Below are 16,430 nucleotides of genomic sequence, written 5' to 3'. Positions count from 1 at the left end.
TCCCTATATAGTTGATAAAGAAACTCACAAGGTTTTAAATTTTAAATACATGACTACTAAAACTTCAACTCATTCCTTCTAATTAATATATATATATATATATATATATAGTTTTAGTGAAAAAGATAATTGCTTTGGGCCAATGATGCCCGGCTAAATCAATGGAGAAGACAAACTAGTCAATTCCCATGCAAGAAAGCTTAACATTTATAAAAAAATATTTTTGAGATAATATCCACAATTTCAATGTTCAAATATCAACTATAGAAAATGAACCGTAGATATATTTGCATGCTGAATTAAAAAAATAAATAAAAAAGATTACGAAACTCATGAACTGAACGCAGATCAACCATTTTAACTATCAATGTTCTAATAATCACTATAACAAAAACGGAAATCTGAAATGGTATAATAGACAAGATCAGCAACTACAATGGCAACCAAATACATCAGTAGAAGGAAATTCCATGGCATAAAATGATTATTACTAGGCACTGATATACCTTTAGTTTTCCCTAGACCAACTTATTTTTGTCGTCTCCCCAGCCTATTATACGATGAGTTACGTTACGTTCCCGCGATGTGTAACAATAGCCTGTGCATTTTTTATGGCATATTATATGTCAAACAAAGAGTTCATAAGCAGAGCCATTGGATAATCCCACTGCAAATTCGCAGTGAGTTAATATGCTGAGCAAACGTAATACTCTTTCCTAATCTCTAGAATAAGAAAGGAAGACCTCAAAAAAACTGTCCCGTCACCATTCGCCAAATAGCAGGACCCAAGTGGGTGGAACGGCATAATCATGTACAAGTGAGATCCCGGTATGTCGAAACTGCATTTTGCAACACTATTTCAAAGTAGAGGAGCCAACTCTGGTACCTGCCAACGTGCTAGAACCAACGAGGGCTTCTGAGTTGCTTGACTGCGTTTCAGAGGATGGTCTCATCCAAATCTTCACATGTCCTTCTCGGCATGCTGTAAGAATAGACTCTTGGGTGAATAGTAAGCCAGACAAGGGTTCAGTATGGACACGGTGAGCTACTACTGGAGAAAGTTTAGGAACGTCCCTCATGCATGGAGCAGGTTGAAGAGTGCCTAATGGGGTAATGCTATCCCAATGAGCAGACTGGCTTCCGGTGCTAAATGTGGGGGATCCACCGGGAGGGCAACGCCGAAGGGGAACCACAATTTCATCCATTGACAAGTCCCATAAGAGCAATTGTGTGTCCTGTGAAAATGCACACAGCTTTCGCATTATATTTGAGTAAAAGCTTATGTCTAGCAAATACAGTAACAAGAAAGCATGATCCCAAGAGAACGTTTCCAAAATCACTTACTCATCATTGCCAAACATGAAAATTTTAGAAGAAAAGTGATTTTAGATATGTCAAAAGTGAGCTTGGTCAGTCTAAAATCACTCCCAAATATGTCCAAAATGACTTGAACAGTGAACACAAAATCAGTACTTGAGATTGCCAACCGATTGAGATTAGAAGTATGAATGTGGTAAACATGATCCATAGAAATACAGTAAAAAGAAAGAAAATGAAATTGTAGATGACAATGAAACTATAGAATATATTTTCATATATTATCATAAGATTAAGTTGCAAATTTGGCTCCTATGGTTTGAAGAAAGTTAGAATTTAGTCTCTATCTTAGGAACTATTTAGGAAGGTTTTATCGAACCATATAGACTATTTATGAGGTTTCATCAAACCATAAGGACTAAATTCTACCTTTTAAACCATAGGGACAACTCTTTCTCCAAACTAGGAACCAAATTTGTAATATAAAACCTTAATCTCATTGCTTTCTTCACTAGTACGCTTCTTCAATATTTCACTTCAGTTACCTGATTGGTAAGCTCCATGTTAATCATTGATTTAGTTTCTTGTTGTGCAAAATGGATTTTTATACTGAAGAATTATCTTATAAAAAGGAGAAATCGCACAAAGATCCTACTGAACAAAATTTACTTTCCAAATAAAGCACCAATATTCACTTGATTAAACTAAGACAGCCAAATCACAATGACAATACGAAGTTCAATATTACTTCACCTTTTGTTTTTTTATCAAGTATGACGAGAAGGAGAGAGCCTACTGAAGGTCTAGTAATTACCTGACCAACTGAACCAAACCGGTAAACAACATTTTCCTCTGTGTCATCTGAAGTAGGTGATGACCAATATGAATCAAAAGCCACACCACTGACCTGAAGTAAGAAGTCCACAATATGCGAAGGCTTGAGACTAAAAGCCAATAACCATCTTAACAAAGAATGAGGTTCAAGAGTGACAATGTAATGATACATAATGAGGTGAGCTTTCTTGTTTGATTGTAGTGATGCAAAAAAAAGTTGATAATTTTATAAAACAGGAAAATACAATTACTCATGTAAATTTGAGGTAAACATCAAACATAAAGTAAAATACATAACTAAACATAAAAATATTTTTTTAATAAGAAAAGCATAAAAATAGATGTTTAAGTTTAACAAACATTGCAAAAGAAATATAATATTTGAGTAAAACCACTCAAATCTCGATGACTAGGCATAAATTTGTTTTCATAAGAAAAATTATCTAGTCCTTTTTTTTTTTCCAGGAGATAGTGACCAAGAAAAGATTATTATCATCAAAGACAAAAATAATATCAAAACTTATATTTATTCACCATAACAGAAAGAGATCAACGCATGCGTCTATTCCATGGCCCTCCATTAGCCATAGGAGGAGGTTTGCTGGTTGCAAAAGGGAAGTACTATACTTGTTTTATAAAGTGTATTTGCAGATATTCAATTTCTTGAAGAGCTTTTTTTTACCCATGAATTATGTCCCTCGCCCCATGCCACCACCTTCCTATCTTCCATGCTCCATACTGTGACGAGATCGTCTTCACCACCAGTTAAGATATATTTTCCATCCCCGCTGAGTAAAATTAAAGGGTTAATTACAACCTTTTTGATTCTTTAGTATATGTATAACTTGAACAAATATGACCAAAGATATAGCAAATGTAACAGGAATGTTCACAAAAGTATCATGTATCCACATACCTCCATGTACAACAAAGAAGAGCACCATAATAACTTTTGCCACCACATATCAACTGCTCTTTCAAATAGTCAAATACCCGTAAATATCCTACAATCGGCATTAAAAATTAGGATCCAAAATTTGAAAATTCTTAATCACATCATGAGGGGCAGTATTAAGAGGATACCATCTCTACCAACGGTTGCTAAATATACTCCATCAGTCGAGAAAGAAACATTGTTGATTGATCCTTGGCAAATATGCCACCTAGCAATTGGATTGCTCTGCCAAAAAGTAAACGAATAAACACAAAAACAAGGCCATAGTAATGCATCTAATCACAGGAACTGTTGATGAAGTTGAACTAGTAATTCCCAAAGAAAAAGAAATAAATAAAAAGCAAGGGACATAATGGCAAATTTAAGATGTTCAACACTTCACTTATACATAGAAACATAAGGAAAATCTGATGACGTGTGTTTTTCAAAGAAAGTTCTACTTGAGACCATAGACCATAATAAATGAGAGGTAGGTTGCAAAATTCTTCAGGAAAAGAAACTCTTAAATGAAATGGCCTTCTTTGAAAATGTCACTGTCTAATCTAGATTACCACGAAATGACGTTTTCTTAAAAATCTTTCTATTATCTGACTATTTTCTAATGTAGTTTCTAAAGTGTTTTTCAGGTTACACTTCACAGCCAGCCATACCCAGACTTCAATGAAACTGGTTCTGTAATTACATGAAAGAAAATTCAATTCACCTTAATTTTGTATTAGATATCACTACTGAGCAGATGGCTCAAATTAGTTAGAAGAAGAAAAGGAGAAGTTTAGTGTCGTCCACAAAAAGACAAAAGATTCAAGCTACAACTTTCTTCGGTTAAATTGTATTGTGTGAGTCTAGGAGAGAATGTTAGACATTCCATTCAAATTATTAAGCACGTTAACCAAGAAAAACTCATCATCCAAACAACAAAGATACAGAAATGACATTGTTTAACTGGCTACAATCAAACAACAGTGACTTTTATTCATGCAAATACAGTGGGATAAACATCATTTTATTACCTAAAACCAGATGGGGAACAAAAACACTTTTCAGGTTTCTAGAAGTTAATTTTGATTTCTTGATACAAATTCATTTCCAGTAATTCCCGAGCAAGCCAGGAGAACTTTTTATAAAATAAGTTCATTGCAGCATTGTACATTATTGGAAATGCACAAATATTAATGCCTAAATGATTTTGTTTAACTACCTTACTGGACCGTGCATGTGCCACTGAAAATTGAGTTTGATCCTTTATGACAGGGAAAGAAGTGTCAACACTAGCATCCTTACTCTGAAACATAAGCAATTTAGCAATTCTTCCTGTGGAACAGACAAGTCAACAAGAGCAGAAAGACAGCCACATTTATCAAAACAAGCTTGCCTTTTCATAGACATACAAATTTCCATCAGCATGAGCAACAACAAAAGCACCATCACTTTTTGGAATCCAAGCAATGCTAGTACATCGACTGCCAAAAGCATCAAATCAATATCAATAATCAGAAACATGACGCAAAATCATCAAAGACAAACAGAGAGAAGAGGTAAAAATTTAAGTAGATCAATATCTGGCCAACCCTTTTTCAACTTATGATACAGTTAAGTAGTTGGATTTCTTTCTTTTTTCCTTTTGTATGCCCTTGTTTATTCTTTCATCTTTCTCAATGAAAGCTTGCATCATCAAAACAGACTCAGGCAGAGAAACTGCAAGTCATGATTGTGATATAAATGCCACATCCCTGTACAGTAATGCTCATGGATGAAGCTTGTGGAGGATGGGGAAGGTTCAACAATATTTTGAACAATAATATGTACCAAATTCCTAACCAGTTACTATCATCTGAGTGAGATGCAAGCATGAACATTTTCTAGTTGAGCCATCAAAATTTTGCCACTAAATAGAATCTCAGTTGTCTTAATAACAAATATTAAGAGAATGATATCACCTGCTCATTCTTGGAATAATAGAAAGAATCTAGATAAACGCACTAGACAATAAATATGAAAAGTTTCAGACAACTAACTCAATGTTTAGAAACTATACAACAAGTAGCTCACATATAAGAAGTATAATTCATATTCAAGGTATAATGGATGAAAACGTTCAGAAAATGCTCATTTCACACTCTGAGGAATCAGACAACATAGTCAAAGAAGATGGACAATTAAGAAAAAAAGAAGTGTAGCTAGTACTCTTGCCTGTTATTGACACTGCCCTCTTTGTTATAATGTTGGGCTCCAACAAGCTTCTTTCCAACATCTTGTAATTGCTGTCTTAAAGATACCGAGTAGACTAGCATAGAGAATGAACAATTCAGACATAGTTTCCTCCAGAAACAACAAAAATCAAGCATAGAAGAAGTGTGTTTACCATCTCCAGAATTCAATCCAATAAGTAGGTCATGACCATCCTTAGCTTCAGGATCAAAGGCATGGCATATAGGATTTGAATTGCTAAAGTGCAAGGACTTTATAGGATCCTAAAAAGAAACCCCCAACAAAACTCATAAACCGAACAAACACACGAATCAATCAGAATACAACGAATTCCATGCTGTAACACGTTGGTTACCTTATCCGGTGAATTAAGGTCGCCAATGAAGATGGTATCTCCGACATTAAAAATCAAATAGGTTCCTTTACCATCGTAGTTGGGGTTAAGAATAGAATGGCTGCCATTTGAGCCTGCAAGTGAGCCACTTCTACTAGTTCCATTAACAGCTTTACCAGTACCGTTACCACCTGCAAAGCCAATCGCTCGAACCCCATTTCCACCTCCAACCCCAAGGAACTTCGCAGCCGCAAATCTCACTCCACTACTCGCACTCGTACTAGAACTCGAGCTTGGAGTTGGACCAGCCTGTGCTGGCTTGTCCTTGAGCTGCGCCAGAGTCACCTAAAATTCGACCAAACACAATAAAAGAACAATCGAAAACGCAGAAATTCAAGGAACATTACGATGGACTCAACAATTTAAAAATCGAATTGCAAAGTGAGTCGAAAAAGGGAAGTACCTGAGAGACTGATTTGCCATGAGAAAAAGGGAGAAAGCCAGGAGGATGAGTTTTCTCATAATGAAGCTTGTACCGTCCTTCAGGGGTTTTAAAATAGGTCTTGAGACCTTGCGATTGTGAATTCGCATTCGTTGTAGAAGTAGACGACGACGAAGACGCTGTCGTCGCCCCCGCGTTCGACATCAATCCAACACTATTGCTGTTGAAGCTACTGTTATAGCCGTTGTTCATCATCTTCATCGCCGAAATTTCATCCAACAAAACTCAATCATGAAAAAAGGACGAAAAGAAAATCACGGATGAAGAAAACACAATCCCACAACCGTTGATTGTCAGTTGTGAGGCGAAAATTGAGGGTATGCGGCGGCGTTACGGGTCCAGCGGCGGCGGGATTGAGAAAGGGGGGGTTTGGGCGGTTCTCGATCTACGGAGGAGGAAGAAGAGAGTGGAACGTAATGGAAATGGTTTTAGTTATTTTGGGTAATGGGGAGAAGGTGGACTTTTGGGGGGTATAAGAAAAAGAGTCAGCAGAATGGACGGTTGTGATGGGCCTGATTCAGTGTCAGAACTGTCATTGAGAAGGCTGAGATTGTTGGCCGTTGATTTCCAGGGGAGTTTGCTGGCCGTTTGATTGGTGGACTTCTTCTAGTTGTTGACTCCTTTTCGGGGTTATTCTCAATTCTCATTTTGCGAGGATCCAGCTTTCACCCGGTTTATAGGCTCCATCTCGATATTTGGATTTCCACCAACAACGAAAATGATGATAATAATTTGGAAAATTTTGCACAAACCAATACTATTGGACTTTAAACTTTTAATTTATGGTTGCAATTAGCTTTTTTTAGTTTCTTAAAATTTTATAGGAAAAGTAATTTTTTCCATCCCTCCATTTTGGGTATAGTTTATATTTAGTCACTAGATTTCAAATTATTATACGTTTAGTTCTTAATTTTTTAATTTAGTTTTAATTTAGTTTTTAAGTTTCAAAATGTTATAATTTTACCTTGACATTTGAGTTTTGCTTCAATTTGGTTCATATGTTCTAACATTTACACTTTTAACCTCGATTATTCAATTAATATTCATTTTCCGTTTTTAGTGTTGATTTATGTTAATAAATTAAAAATTATTAAAAAATTATACTTAATTAAGTTTTACTATTTTTTATTGTTTTTAAAATTAAATTTAAAATTTCATTTCATAATTATTTTTAATTAATTAATAGAAATTGAAGTCAATGATTGAAAATGAGTATTTAATTAAAAATGTAAAATCTTGAAGCCTATGAACCATATTGAAACAAAACATGTCAAATCTCTCGAATAAAATTATAATATTTTGAAATTTAAGAATTAAATTTAAACAAAACTCAAAACTTCAAGACCAAATGTGTAACATTTTAAAATTTATGGATCAAATTGAAACTATTCCGATTGTATATTTACTTTTGTTTGTGAATTATATAAATAGTTTTAACTTTCTCTAACTTGGGATGAAATTTAAAATTTGTAAGGAAAATTAACAAAAGGAATTGGACTAAATGAAGTTGAAAATTTCTAATTAAACAATAATTTAAAAACATTTAGAAATAAAATTAAAGGTCTATTCTGAATGACTTAAAATAAAAATATTTTTCAAAAAATCATTTTCATTTAAACACTTTTGATTTTTAAAAAAAAATCCTTAAAATAAAAACACAATGTGTTTGACAACTCTTTCTTAAAAGTACTTTTATATACAAGTTTGTTTAGTTTGTTACATACTAAAAGTATTTTTATGAATGTCAATGTTACTATAAGAGATGACTATAAAATACTATGAACTAATAGTTTAAAATAATGGTCGTATGGGGTGTCGTTGAACGTGCAACGAGGTTGTGTGAAATGGTAGGTAGCGGCAAATAGTATAAAAGAAATTTGAGTGACTTTTTTCCCCTTTTTTAATTTTTATATAAACGAGTGTAGCATCTTCAAGTATATCAACAATATATCAGTAAGTGTATAAATAGTATAAAAGAGTGCATCATTATCAAGTTTATCAACAATATATTTGTTAACTGTATCATTATCAAGTATATCAACCAAGTGTATCAAGTTTATTAGAAATATAAATGAGTGCATAATTGATAACATTATCAACAGTAGGTCAATCAAATGCATCATTATTAAAGTATATTTATCTGATGTACTCATCATCGAAGATATAACTTTAAAGCATCTATCTTTTAAAGTTAGTTAATCTTGTAACCAATTCTTTAAGTTTTAAGCTTGTAGCTGCCAAGTTCTTTGATTCTTTATACTGTAATCTTTAGTTGTAAAGATAGTGTTGATAACTAACTCTTACTAAGCTATCAATAGGTTTAGTATTTAACCTAAACTCATCTCTCATTAATACATCTTAGAAGCATTTCTTAAACTTGAGTGTTATTCTCTCTGTGATACACCAGATTTGGTATCGAGCCCTCAAATTTAGGACTCCATGGTTGGCGAAAAACATTGCTAACACCGGAAAAGGGAAGGACGTGGTTACCCACCTTATGCAAATTGAACCCCTATCTCCAAAATCATCTACTGCCCGATCGTTGGTAGTGGAAGAATGCTTGGAAGAAATGAAGAGCGACATGGCTGAGATGAACCGAGCCATTGATAGGCTATCAAGGCAGATGGAAGAGATGGTGGCTACCATTCTTCAACGGCAGGATGACAACAGAAGAGAAGGAGGATTAAGAAAACCTATGCAAAAAGGAAATGGCAGGCGACAAAGAGAAGAGTCTGATAGTGAAACCAAATCCTCAACGAGGAGTTGAACAGCTCGAATTCAAGAATTTAATCAAGAAGTTCAAGAAAGTGAATCCTCAAAATTCAAAGGTGAAGCTTATAGACCAATTCATCCTAGAAGATGCAATTTACGAAGGAATTATGATCAAGAACAAAAAGATAGACAGGGTCAGCTTAAACTATAGGCAAGTGAGGCGATTGCCTAAGGCCCCCATTTAGAAACGGCTCATATTTTGTATCATATATATGTATGTATGTATGTATGTATGTATTTATGTATGTAAAATAATATACTTATAATTTTTCATAAAATTTTTCTTATAATATTAAAAATTCAAACTTTTAAAGAAATTCATAATGAATGTGCTCATAAACTCTCTTAATTTTGATTGACTAACATTTCAAATTTATTGAACTTTTATCTTTTTATCATAATTCCTTTCAAATTTCCTTAAAAATCTCAACCATTATAGAATACTTTTTCCAAAAGATGAAAGTTATAGATATTTTTCTAATATGTATTATACTAAAAAATCATCTAATGGCCAAAAAAATGATAGAAATTGACTAGTTTACTTAAAGGATTTTGATAAAGTTTATTGTTTTTGTTGTAAGTTATTTAGTACTAAATCTAATACAATTCAATTGGCTAATGAAGGAGTTAATGCTTGGAAAAATTTTAGTTCTCGGCTTAAAAGTCATGAAACTAGTAGTGAACACATATCTTTAAAGAACTCTATACAAAGAGAACCCGTGAGCGGAAACAAGATCGTTCCAAATCCCATTGTGACAGAACATACACATTTACAATCAAACAACAATAGTTATGCATAAACTTAAAATTACAGCATGCTTCAAAAGGAAAATACTGAAATTCGAGTGAACTTACCCTTGAAGAACTTTTCTTCTTGTTTCCCTAGATCTAACAGCATGAACGTTACGCCTCAGCAAACTCCTTGAACAAGAACAAATAACACTCGACCCTCGAACAGCAAACAGACACTACCACGAGGCTACCTTGGTATTCTTAGTGTGAGAATCTAGGAGTTGTAGGCTCTATATGGATTTGGTAGAGGGAAGGAGGAAATGACAAATCGTATAGACGATCGAGTAAGTGGGAGAAATCTAGAGTCTATTGTATAGACTGTGTACTCGATCGTTTAGAAAACGAGTGTCTATCATATAGCAAACTCGATGCACGATCGTTTATGCTCTCAAGCTATCGTATAGCTATTTCCTTTTGTGTGTTTGATTATCAATCGCTTACCAATCGCATATTGAAAAATGAAAACGATTTTCATTTTATCCATCAGTTACCATAACTAATCACATATTCCCACTAAGTTGGTTATTAGGAGAAAAAACCGAAACCAATTATCCCATAATTGATTTAATTATAAATGAATAATATATTCATAATCTATAGTTTTAATATCGCATCTCATGCAATATATAAACCATAGTTATTTTTCTCATTTATGGCATTTAACAATAATTCCTCCAATTGATGTATCTACTACATCAAATCAATTATATCACATATAATTGAAGCAATTTAATTATATCATATATAATCAAATTTCCTCTTGTTAATTTGAACACTTCAAACTAACCCAAAAACTGATTCTCAACATGAACCCATTGAGCTACCAAGGAGATCTTATGGACCTGTAGTTTGAAGCTCTAACGGTACGTGAATAACTGACTAAACTCTTTAATCACGATATTCACCATCTGTTAACTGTCGGACACTCCACTAAAGACTGACAACTGCACTCTTTGTGCTACAGATATATTTTTGTATCCATTGAATATAACCAATCAACAGTACGATGACCCTTCACAAATTGCTCGTAAGTAAAGCTGGGCCAATTTACCGTTTTGCCCATGTAATTACATCTAACTTCTTAAGTACTACTAATTCCTCTAATGAACAATACTTCATAGTCCTACTATGAGTAAACCTTTCTCAGGCCAAGAGAAGGTGTGGCGCTAATTGTTCAAGCCCCAAAATCAGCCCTTAAGGGAGAAATTTATCTTCTTACCCCTGAATCGGGGAATGAGTGAATTCCATCTTGTGTAGCTGAGTTCCCAACTCCTCAATCAGACGAATCCTCAAAGTGGTAGGTTTGAGTCGGTGATCTGGTCACTCGCACCCATGCAAATTAAAGGACCACTCTCATAGGCAGGAGTTCCTAACTCACTCAGGATTAAGGTCATGTTACCTATGGTCATCCTAGTGAAATGAAAGTCTCTAACATGAACGACATTATATAACAAGACTAAATATTTTGTGGTCCGGTCTTATACAAACTCTTTTCTATAGAGCATCCCTGCTCATATTCTAATACATGAATGGTCAGGATCAGATTATTTGTAGCACTTTACAATACTTGTAACATATACAAAGCGAGCCACACTCGTAGCATCATCAGGATAAGGTTTCCCTCATTTATCCATATACTACAGACCATTTAGGTTATCACTTAAAGCACGATCCACTTGTCCTAAAGCTAGTGGGGTGTATAAGAAAAATACAAGTACAAACAATAAACTAGGGCACAAAGGCCCAGTACAACAATACTCCCACTTGCCCTAGTCCAGCAGCGGACGGTCCGTAGACTCATGCTTTGTAGGTGACTTTCAAACACTGTAGCCATGAGAGCCTTCATAAATGGATCAACATTATGCTCTGAAGCTATCTTTATGACAATCACGTCCCCTCGATGCACAATCTCTCTGATAAGATGGTATTTTCGCTTTATAAGGATCAAATCCTTAGAACCATACACAAGCATATAGTCCATTGTTCTCCGAAGGTACTTGAAGATGTTTTTTACGGCAGCCCAGTGACCCTGTCCTGGATTAGACTGATATCCACTGGTTATCTCCACAACGTAGCAAATGTCAAGTCTAGTACATAATATCGCGTACACCAAACTGTGAACGATAGATGCATAGGGGGGCCCATTTCATTTCCTCAACCTCTTGAGGTGTCTTAGGACATTGCTCCTTAGACAATGTAACTCCATGAAGAAAAGGCAAAAGGCCCCTTTTGGAGTTCTATATTGAGTACTTGATCAACATCTTGTCAATGTACGATGTTTGAGATAGTGCTAGCACTTTGTTCCTTTGATGCCAAAAGATCTGAATCCCAAGAACAAACTGAGCCTCTCCCAAATCTTTCAGTTGGAATTGGGTCACTAGCCAATTCTTAATTGAAATCAGTAAACCTATATCATTCCCAATGAGTAGGATATCGTCTACATATAACACTAGGAAAACTATTAAACTGTTGATGATTTTCTTGTAGACATAAGGTTTTGGTCAAAGCCATAAGATTTGATCGCAGTATCAAACCTTATGTTCTAATGCCTGTTTCAGTCCATAAATAGATCGATTTAGTTTGCAAACCTTTTGCTTCTGACCTTGGGCTATGAATCCCTCAGGTTGCACCATAAAAATGGTCTTCTCAAGATTACCATTTAGAAAGGCAGTCTTGACATCCATTTGCCATATCTTATAGTCATAATATGAGGAAATGGACAGGAGGATATGGATAGACTTAAGTATGGCAACAGGTGAGAAAGTCTCCTCATAATCAACTCCCTTCACCTAGGTATAATCCTTTGCCACAAGTTTAGCTTTGAAGGTTTGTACCTTCCCATCGACACCCCGTTTCCTCTTATAAATCCATTTACAACCTATAGGTTTAACTCTATCACGTTGATCTATAAGATCCCATACCGAATTGAAGTATATAGCCTCCATCTCGAGATCCATGGCTTTGACCTATTCATCTTTGTCAACATCCTCCATTGCCTTCTTATAAGACAACATATCCTCAACTTCGCCATTGGCTACCATAGCCAGGATTTCAGTTAAACCCATATAGCGAACAAGTGGGTTTACAACCTTCCCACTACGTCGAGGTTCCCTCAACTTTTAAGGTGGATTTGACCTACTAGATGAACTTCCATCAACAAGTCTTGTTGATGTAACAAGTTCTTCAACAACTCTTATTGATGTTTTAGTAGTTTCTTTGGAAAGTTCACTCAATACAATTTTACTTCTTGGACTGTGCTCCCTTATATGATCCTTCTCAAGGAAGGTAGCATTTGACGACAAAACACCTTATTTTCCTTAAGATCATAAAAATAAGCCCATCGTGTCCTTTTGGGGTAGCCTACAAATAGGCACAGCCTCGAACGTGGTTCCAGTTTCTTAGGATTAGCCTCAAGCACATGTACTGGGCAACCCCGATGACCAATTTACGGCTTCGACAACAAACTCTGAAGACCAACTCCGACAACCACCTTCATAGGCTCCGACAACCAACTCTGACTATAAACTCCGATGAAAAACACCTTCAATGACCACCTTTGAACTAGCAACTTCAATGACCCACTCAAGGCTTTGACAACCACCTCTGACAACCAACACTAATACCACCTTCATGCGATTAACATTCGAGCTCCGACAACCACCTACGACTACAATCTCCAGCAAAAATCATCTTCGATGATCAACTTCGACGACCACCTTCGCCCGACCAACACTGGGATTTCAAAACCACCTCCGATGACGCGAACTTCGACAACTAACTTTAATACCACCTTTATGTGACCAACTTCAAGCTCTGACAACTACCTCCGACTACAAACTTCAGTGAAAGCATCTTCGATAATCAACTTCGACAACCACCTCCAACTATTATAAGACTGATGATTGTTAAAGTATGTTGTAGGGTTGTTGATTATATAAAAAAAAATATTATTTTGTCTACATTAAGTGCAATATTTATACTTTAAAAATTGTAAAAAATATTTTTATTTAATTGAATTCACATATCAAATGAGTGTTAAAGATTATTTAGACGAAAATTAAGTATGTAGTTAAAAAGTATGTAACATATTAAAAAAAAACATAAAATGAAAAAAAAAATTCCTGAAATATTTTCCAACAAGAACTAGTGAAGAATAGAGATTTGTTCTCTAATGATCCTCTAAATTTAGAGGAATTGAAAATGAAATTGTTGAAGAAATGTGGTGACATTCCATTGGCTACTAAGATGATGAGAGAGATTTAATTAAAAAGAATTCATTACATAGTAAAAGTATAGAGCAACAATAGGAAGAAGAAGAAAAAGAAGAAGATGATAATGAAATTCATTGAGGAAAATTAGGAATAAAAAGTTTTGATTTCTCTTTGGTTTCTCATTTTATTCAACCATATTTCTACAAGAAATGTAATGGGTTAATTGTTGTTCATTGCCCAAAAAAGAAAGAAAGAAAGAAAGAAATAAAAGTTTTAACAATTAAAAGAAAAAAATTGCAATATATATTTTATTCAAACAAAGATGGGTTAAATTACTGAATAAAAAGTTACAAAATAAAAATAATAAAAGCATATTATTTAGAGTTCAAAAAACTGCACCAGATATTCCAGACATATGAACTCAACTCTACACCCCAAACACACAAACATATGAACTCAGGCTAAATAACTTTGTACCCCAAATACAGACATATGAACTTCAGACATCCTATCTCAACTCAACGCCCCAAACAGCCTCATATTGAGGTGTGTTGACATTTCAGCAAGTCCAATAAAAATAGAAGGATATTTTTTATAATTTTAAAATGTTGAAGATACTACTGGAAAAGGTTTGTTTGATGTGCTTATAAACACAAGTAAGGATCTTAAACTTGATATATCAAATATAAGAAGACTAGAATATGATCATGGATATAATATAACAGGAAAACAACAAGGTGTACAAAAAAGATTATTGGAAATAAATCATAGAGCATTTTATACATCTTGTGGTTGTCATAATCTCAATCCAGTATTTTCTGATATGGCTAGCTCTTGTCATAGAACTATGAATTTTTTTTGGAGTTGTGCAACGTATTTATTCTTTATTTTCTTCATCTACCAAACAGTGGAAACTTTTGCTAGATCACATAACCAACCCAACTTGACTATCAAACCATTGTCACAAACATGATGGGAAAGTTGAATTGAAAGTGTTAAAGCAATAAGATTTCAAGCGCCTCAAATAAGGGAAGATTTAATTAGGAGAAACTAATGAAGATCCTAAAGTGAAAAATGAAGCTAATTGTTTAGCTACTTATGAATTTGAAAATTTTGAATTCTTGTTAGGCATGACTGTTATCTTTTTTGCTGTAATTCTATGAGCAAAGTCTTACAACATAAAGATATGCATATTAATGTAGCTTTAAATCACTTGAAAGGTTTAAATCCATTTTTAGAAAAATATAGAGAAAATGGATTCACAGATGCGATAATTCAGCAAAAGAAATTGCAAATGATATTGAAATAAAACCAATATTTCATGAAAAAAGAATGATTCAAAGAAAAAAACAATTTGATGAGAATGTTGACATTGAAGAAACGTGATCACCTAAAGATTTTTTTAGAATTGATTACTTTTACTATATTATAGATCAATCAATGTCTTCACTTAAAATAGATTTGAACAATTTCAAGTATATAAAAATATCTTTAACTTCTTATTTGATATGAAAACTTTAAAGTCATTAGACGACGGTAATTTGAAAAGATATTGTATTGATCTTGAAAATATATTAAAACATGATACATTTTTTTATATTAACGGTTTAAAATTATTTTTTGAATTAAAAATATTAAGAGAAGTCTTGCAAAATGAAATTGATTGTCCTATTAAAATATTAAATTATATAAAAAAGGTAAATACTTTTCCAAATGCATATATTGTTTATAGAATATTATTAACAATACCAATAACGGTTGCTTCTGCTGAAAGAAGCTTTTCAAAATTAAAATTTATTAAATCTTATTTAAGGTCAACTATGTCTTAATAATGATTAAATGGATTGACCATGAAAAAGTATTAGGATGACTCGTCACTCAATATGTGGTTGTTAAGCTGAAAGCATTGACAATAGTTGTAACAATAAAAATTCCAACAACAATAAAACAAGTAAAGACACACAGCAGTTGGTAACCCAGTTCAGTGACAAACACTTACGTCTGGGGGGGGCTGAATGCCCTGGAAAGATAATTCATTAATATTAAAGAATTAAGCAGTTTACAATATAGTACTTATCTGTAATATCCCAACTACTACAGTGGCTCACATAGAGCTTAACTCACAAGTCACCTACGTTCCCCTTAGATGTGTGACTCCTTCTCAACTAAACTTAGGCTCCCCTACGTATGTTAGTATTAACAACAAATACTTCGACACCCGATAGTGTGTGAGACTCCCTCTCACGACAATATCTTTCCCAATGTTAGTGAACTCCCTTCACTGGTGATTCTTAGGAACTCCCTAAGATCAAAATAAATAATGTCTAGTTTCTGAGCCAGCAACACCCCACAAATTAACCAGGGATAACAAATGGGAAGATTTAAAGCCTGAGAACCAATATGACATTTAATTTGATTCATAACAAAAGCACCAAATTCAAGAGAAGTACCAGTACTAATTTGAAACAATAGAGTAGCTAGGGAGATAGATAAACCAGACTTATG

At 34.1% G+C, this 16,430-nt stretch overlaps 1 protein-coding gene and 1 pseudogene across 1 annotated transcript; one reads left to right on the top strand and one right to left on the bottom strand.

Annotated features, from left to right (window-relative positions):
* Positions 1 to 333: 333 nt before the first annotated feature.
* On the bottom strand, positions 334 to 6,800 carry LOC120083178 (putative catabolite repression protein creC). The gene is made up of 11 exons (XM_039038807.2): positions 6,112 to 6,800; positions 5,670 to 5,993; positions 5,469 to 5,577; positions 5,297 to 5,390; positions 4,479 to 4,566; positions 4,305 to 4,388; positions 3,235 to 3,331; positions 3,068 to 3,155; positions 2,834 to 2,939; positions 2,132 to 2,224; positions 334 to 1,235 (listed from the first exon to the last, which is right to left on the bottom strand). Exons 1-11 carry the CDS (start codon positions 6,349 to 6,351, stop codon positions 855 to 857), a joined length of 1,704 nt encoding a protein of 567 aa, XP_038894735.1. The 5' UTR covers positions 6,352 to 6,800; the 3' UTR covers positions 334 to 854.
* Positions 6,801 to 15,332: 8,532 nt separating this feature from the next.
* Positions 15,333 to 15,754, top strand: LOC150034365 (uncharacterized; annotated as a pseudogene).
* Positions 15,755 to 16,430: the final 676 nt, after the last annotated feature.

The sequence above is a fragment of the Benincasa hispida genome, chromosome 8 (assembly GCF_027475165.1).
Source record: "Benincasa hispida cultivar pf3 chromosome 8, pf3_genome.v1.1, whole genome shotgun sequence".
NCBI lineage: Eukaryota > Viridiplantae > Streptophyta > Magnoliopsida > Cucurbitales > Cucurbitaceae > Benincasa > Benincasa hispida.
The sequence above is the reverse complement of the archived record's forward strand: the minus strand, read 5'-3'. Positions and strand labels throughout refer to the sequence as shown.

Bases quoted from the DNA above. Each gene is read 5' to 3' on its own strand.
- LOC120083178 (XM_039038807.2), bottom strand. From the start codon at position 6,351: ATGAAGATGATGAACAACGGCTATAACAGTAGCTTCAACAGCAATAGT. The intron at 4,567-5,296 runs GCAAGAGTACTA...TGCTTTTGGCAG, and splicing joins GAGGGCAGTGTCAATAACAG to TCGATGTACTAGCATTGCTT. The intron at 3,332-4,304 runs GTAGTTAAACAA...ACTTTTTGGCAG, and splicing joins CACATGCACGGTCCAGTAAG to AGCAATCCAATTGCTAGGTG.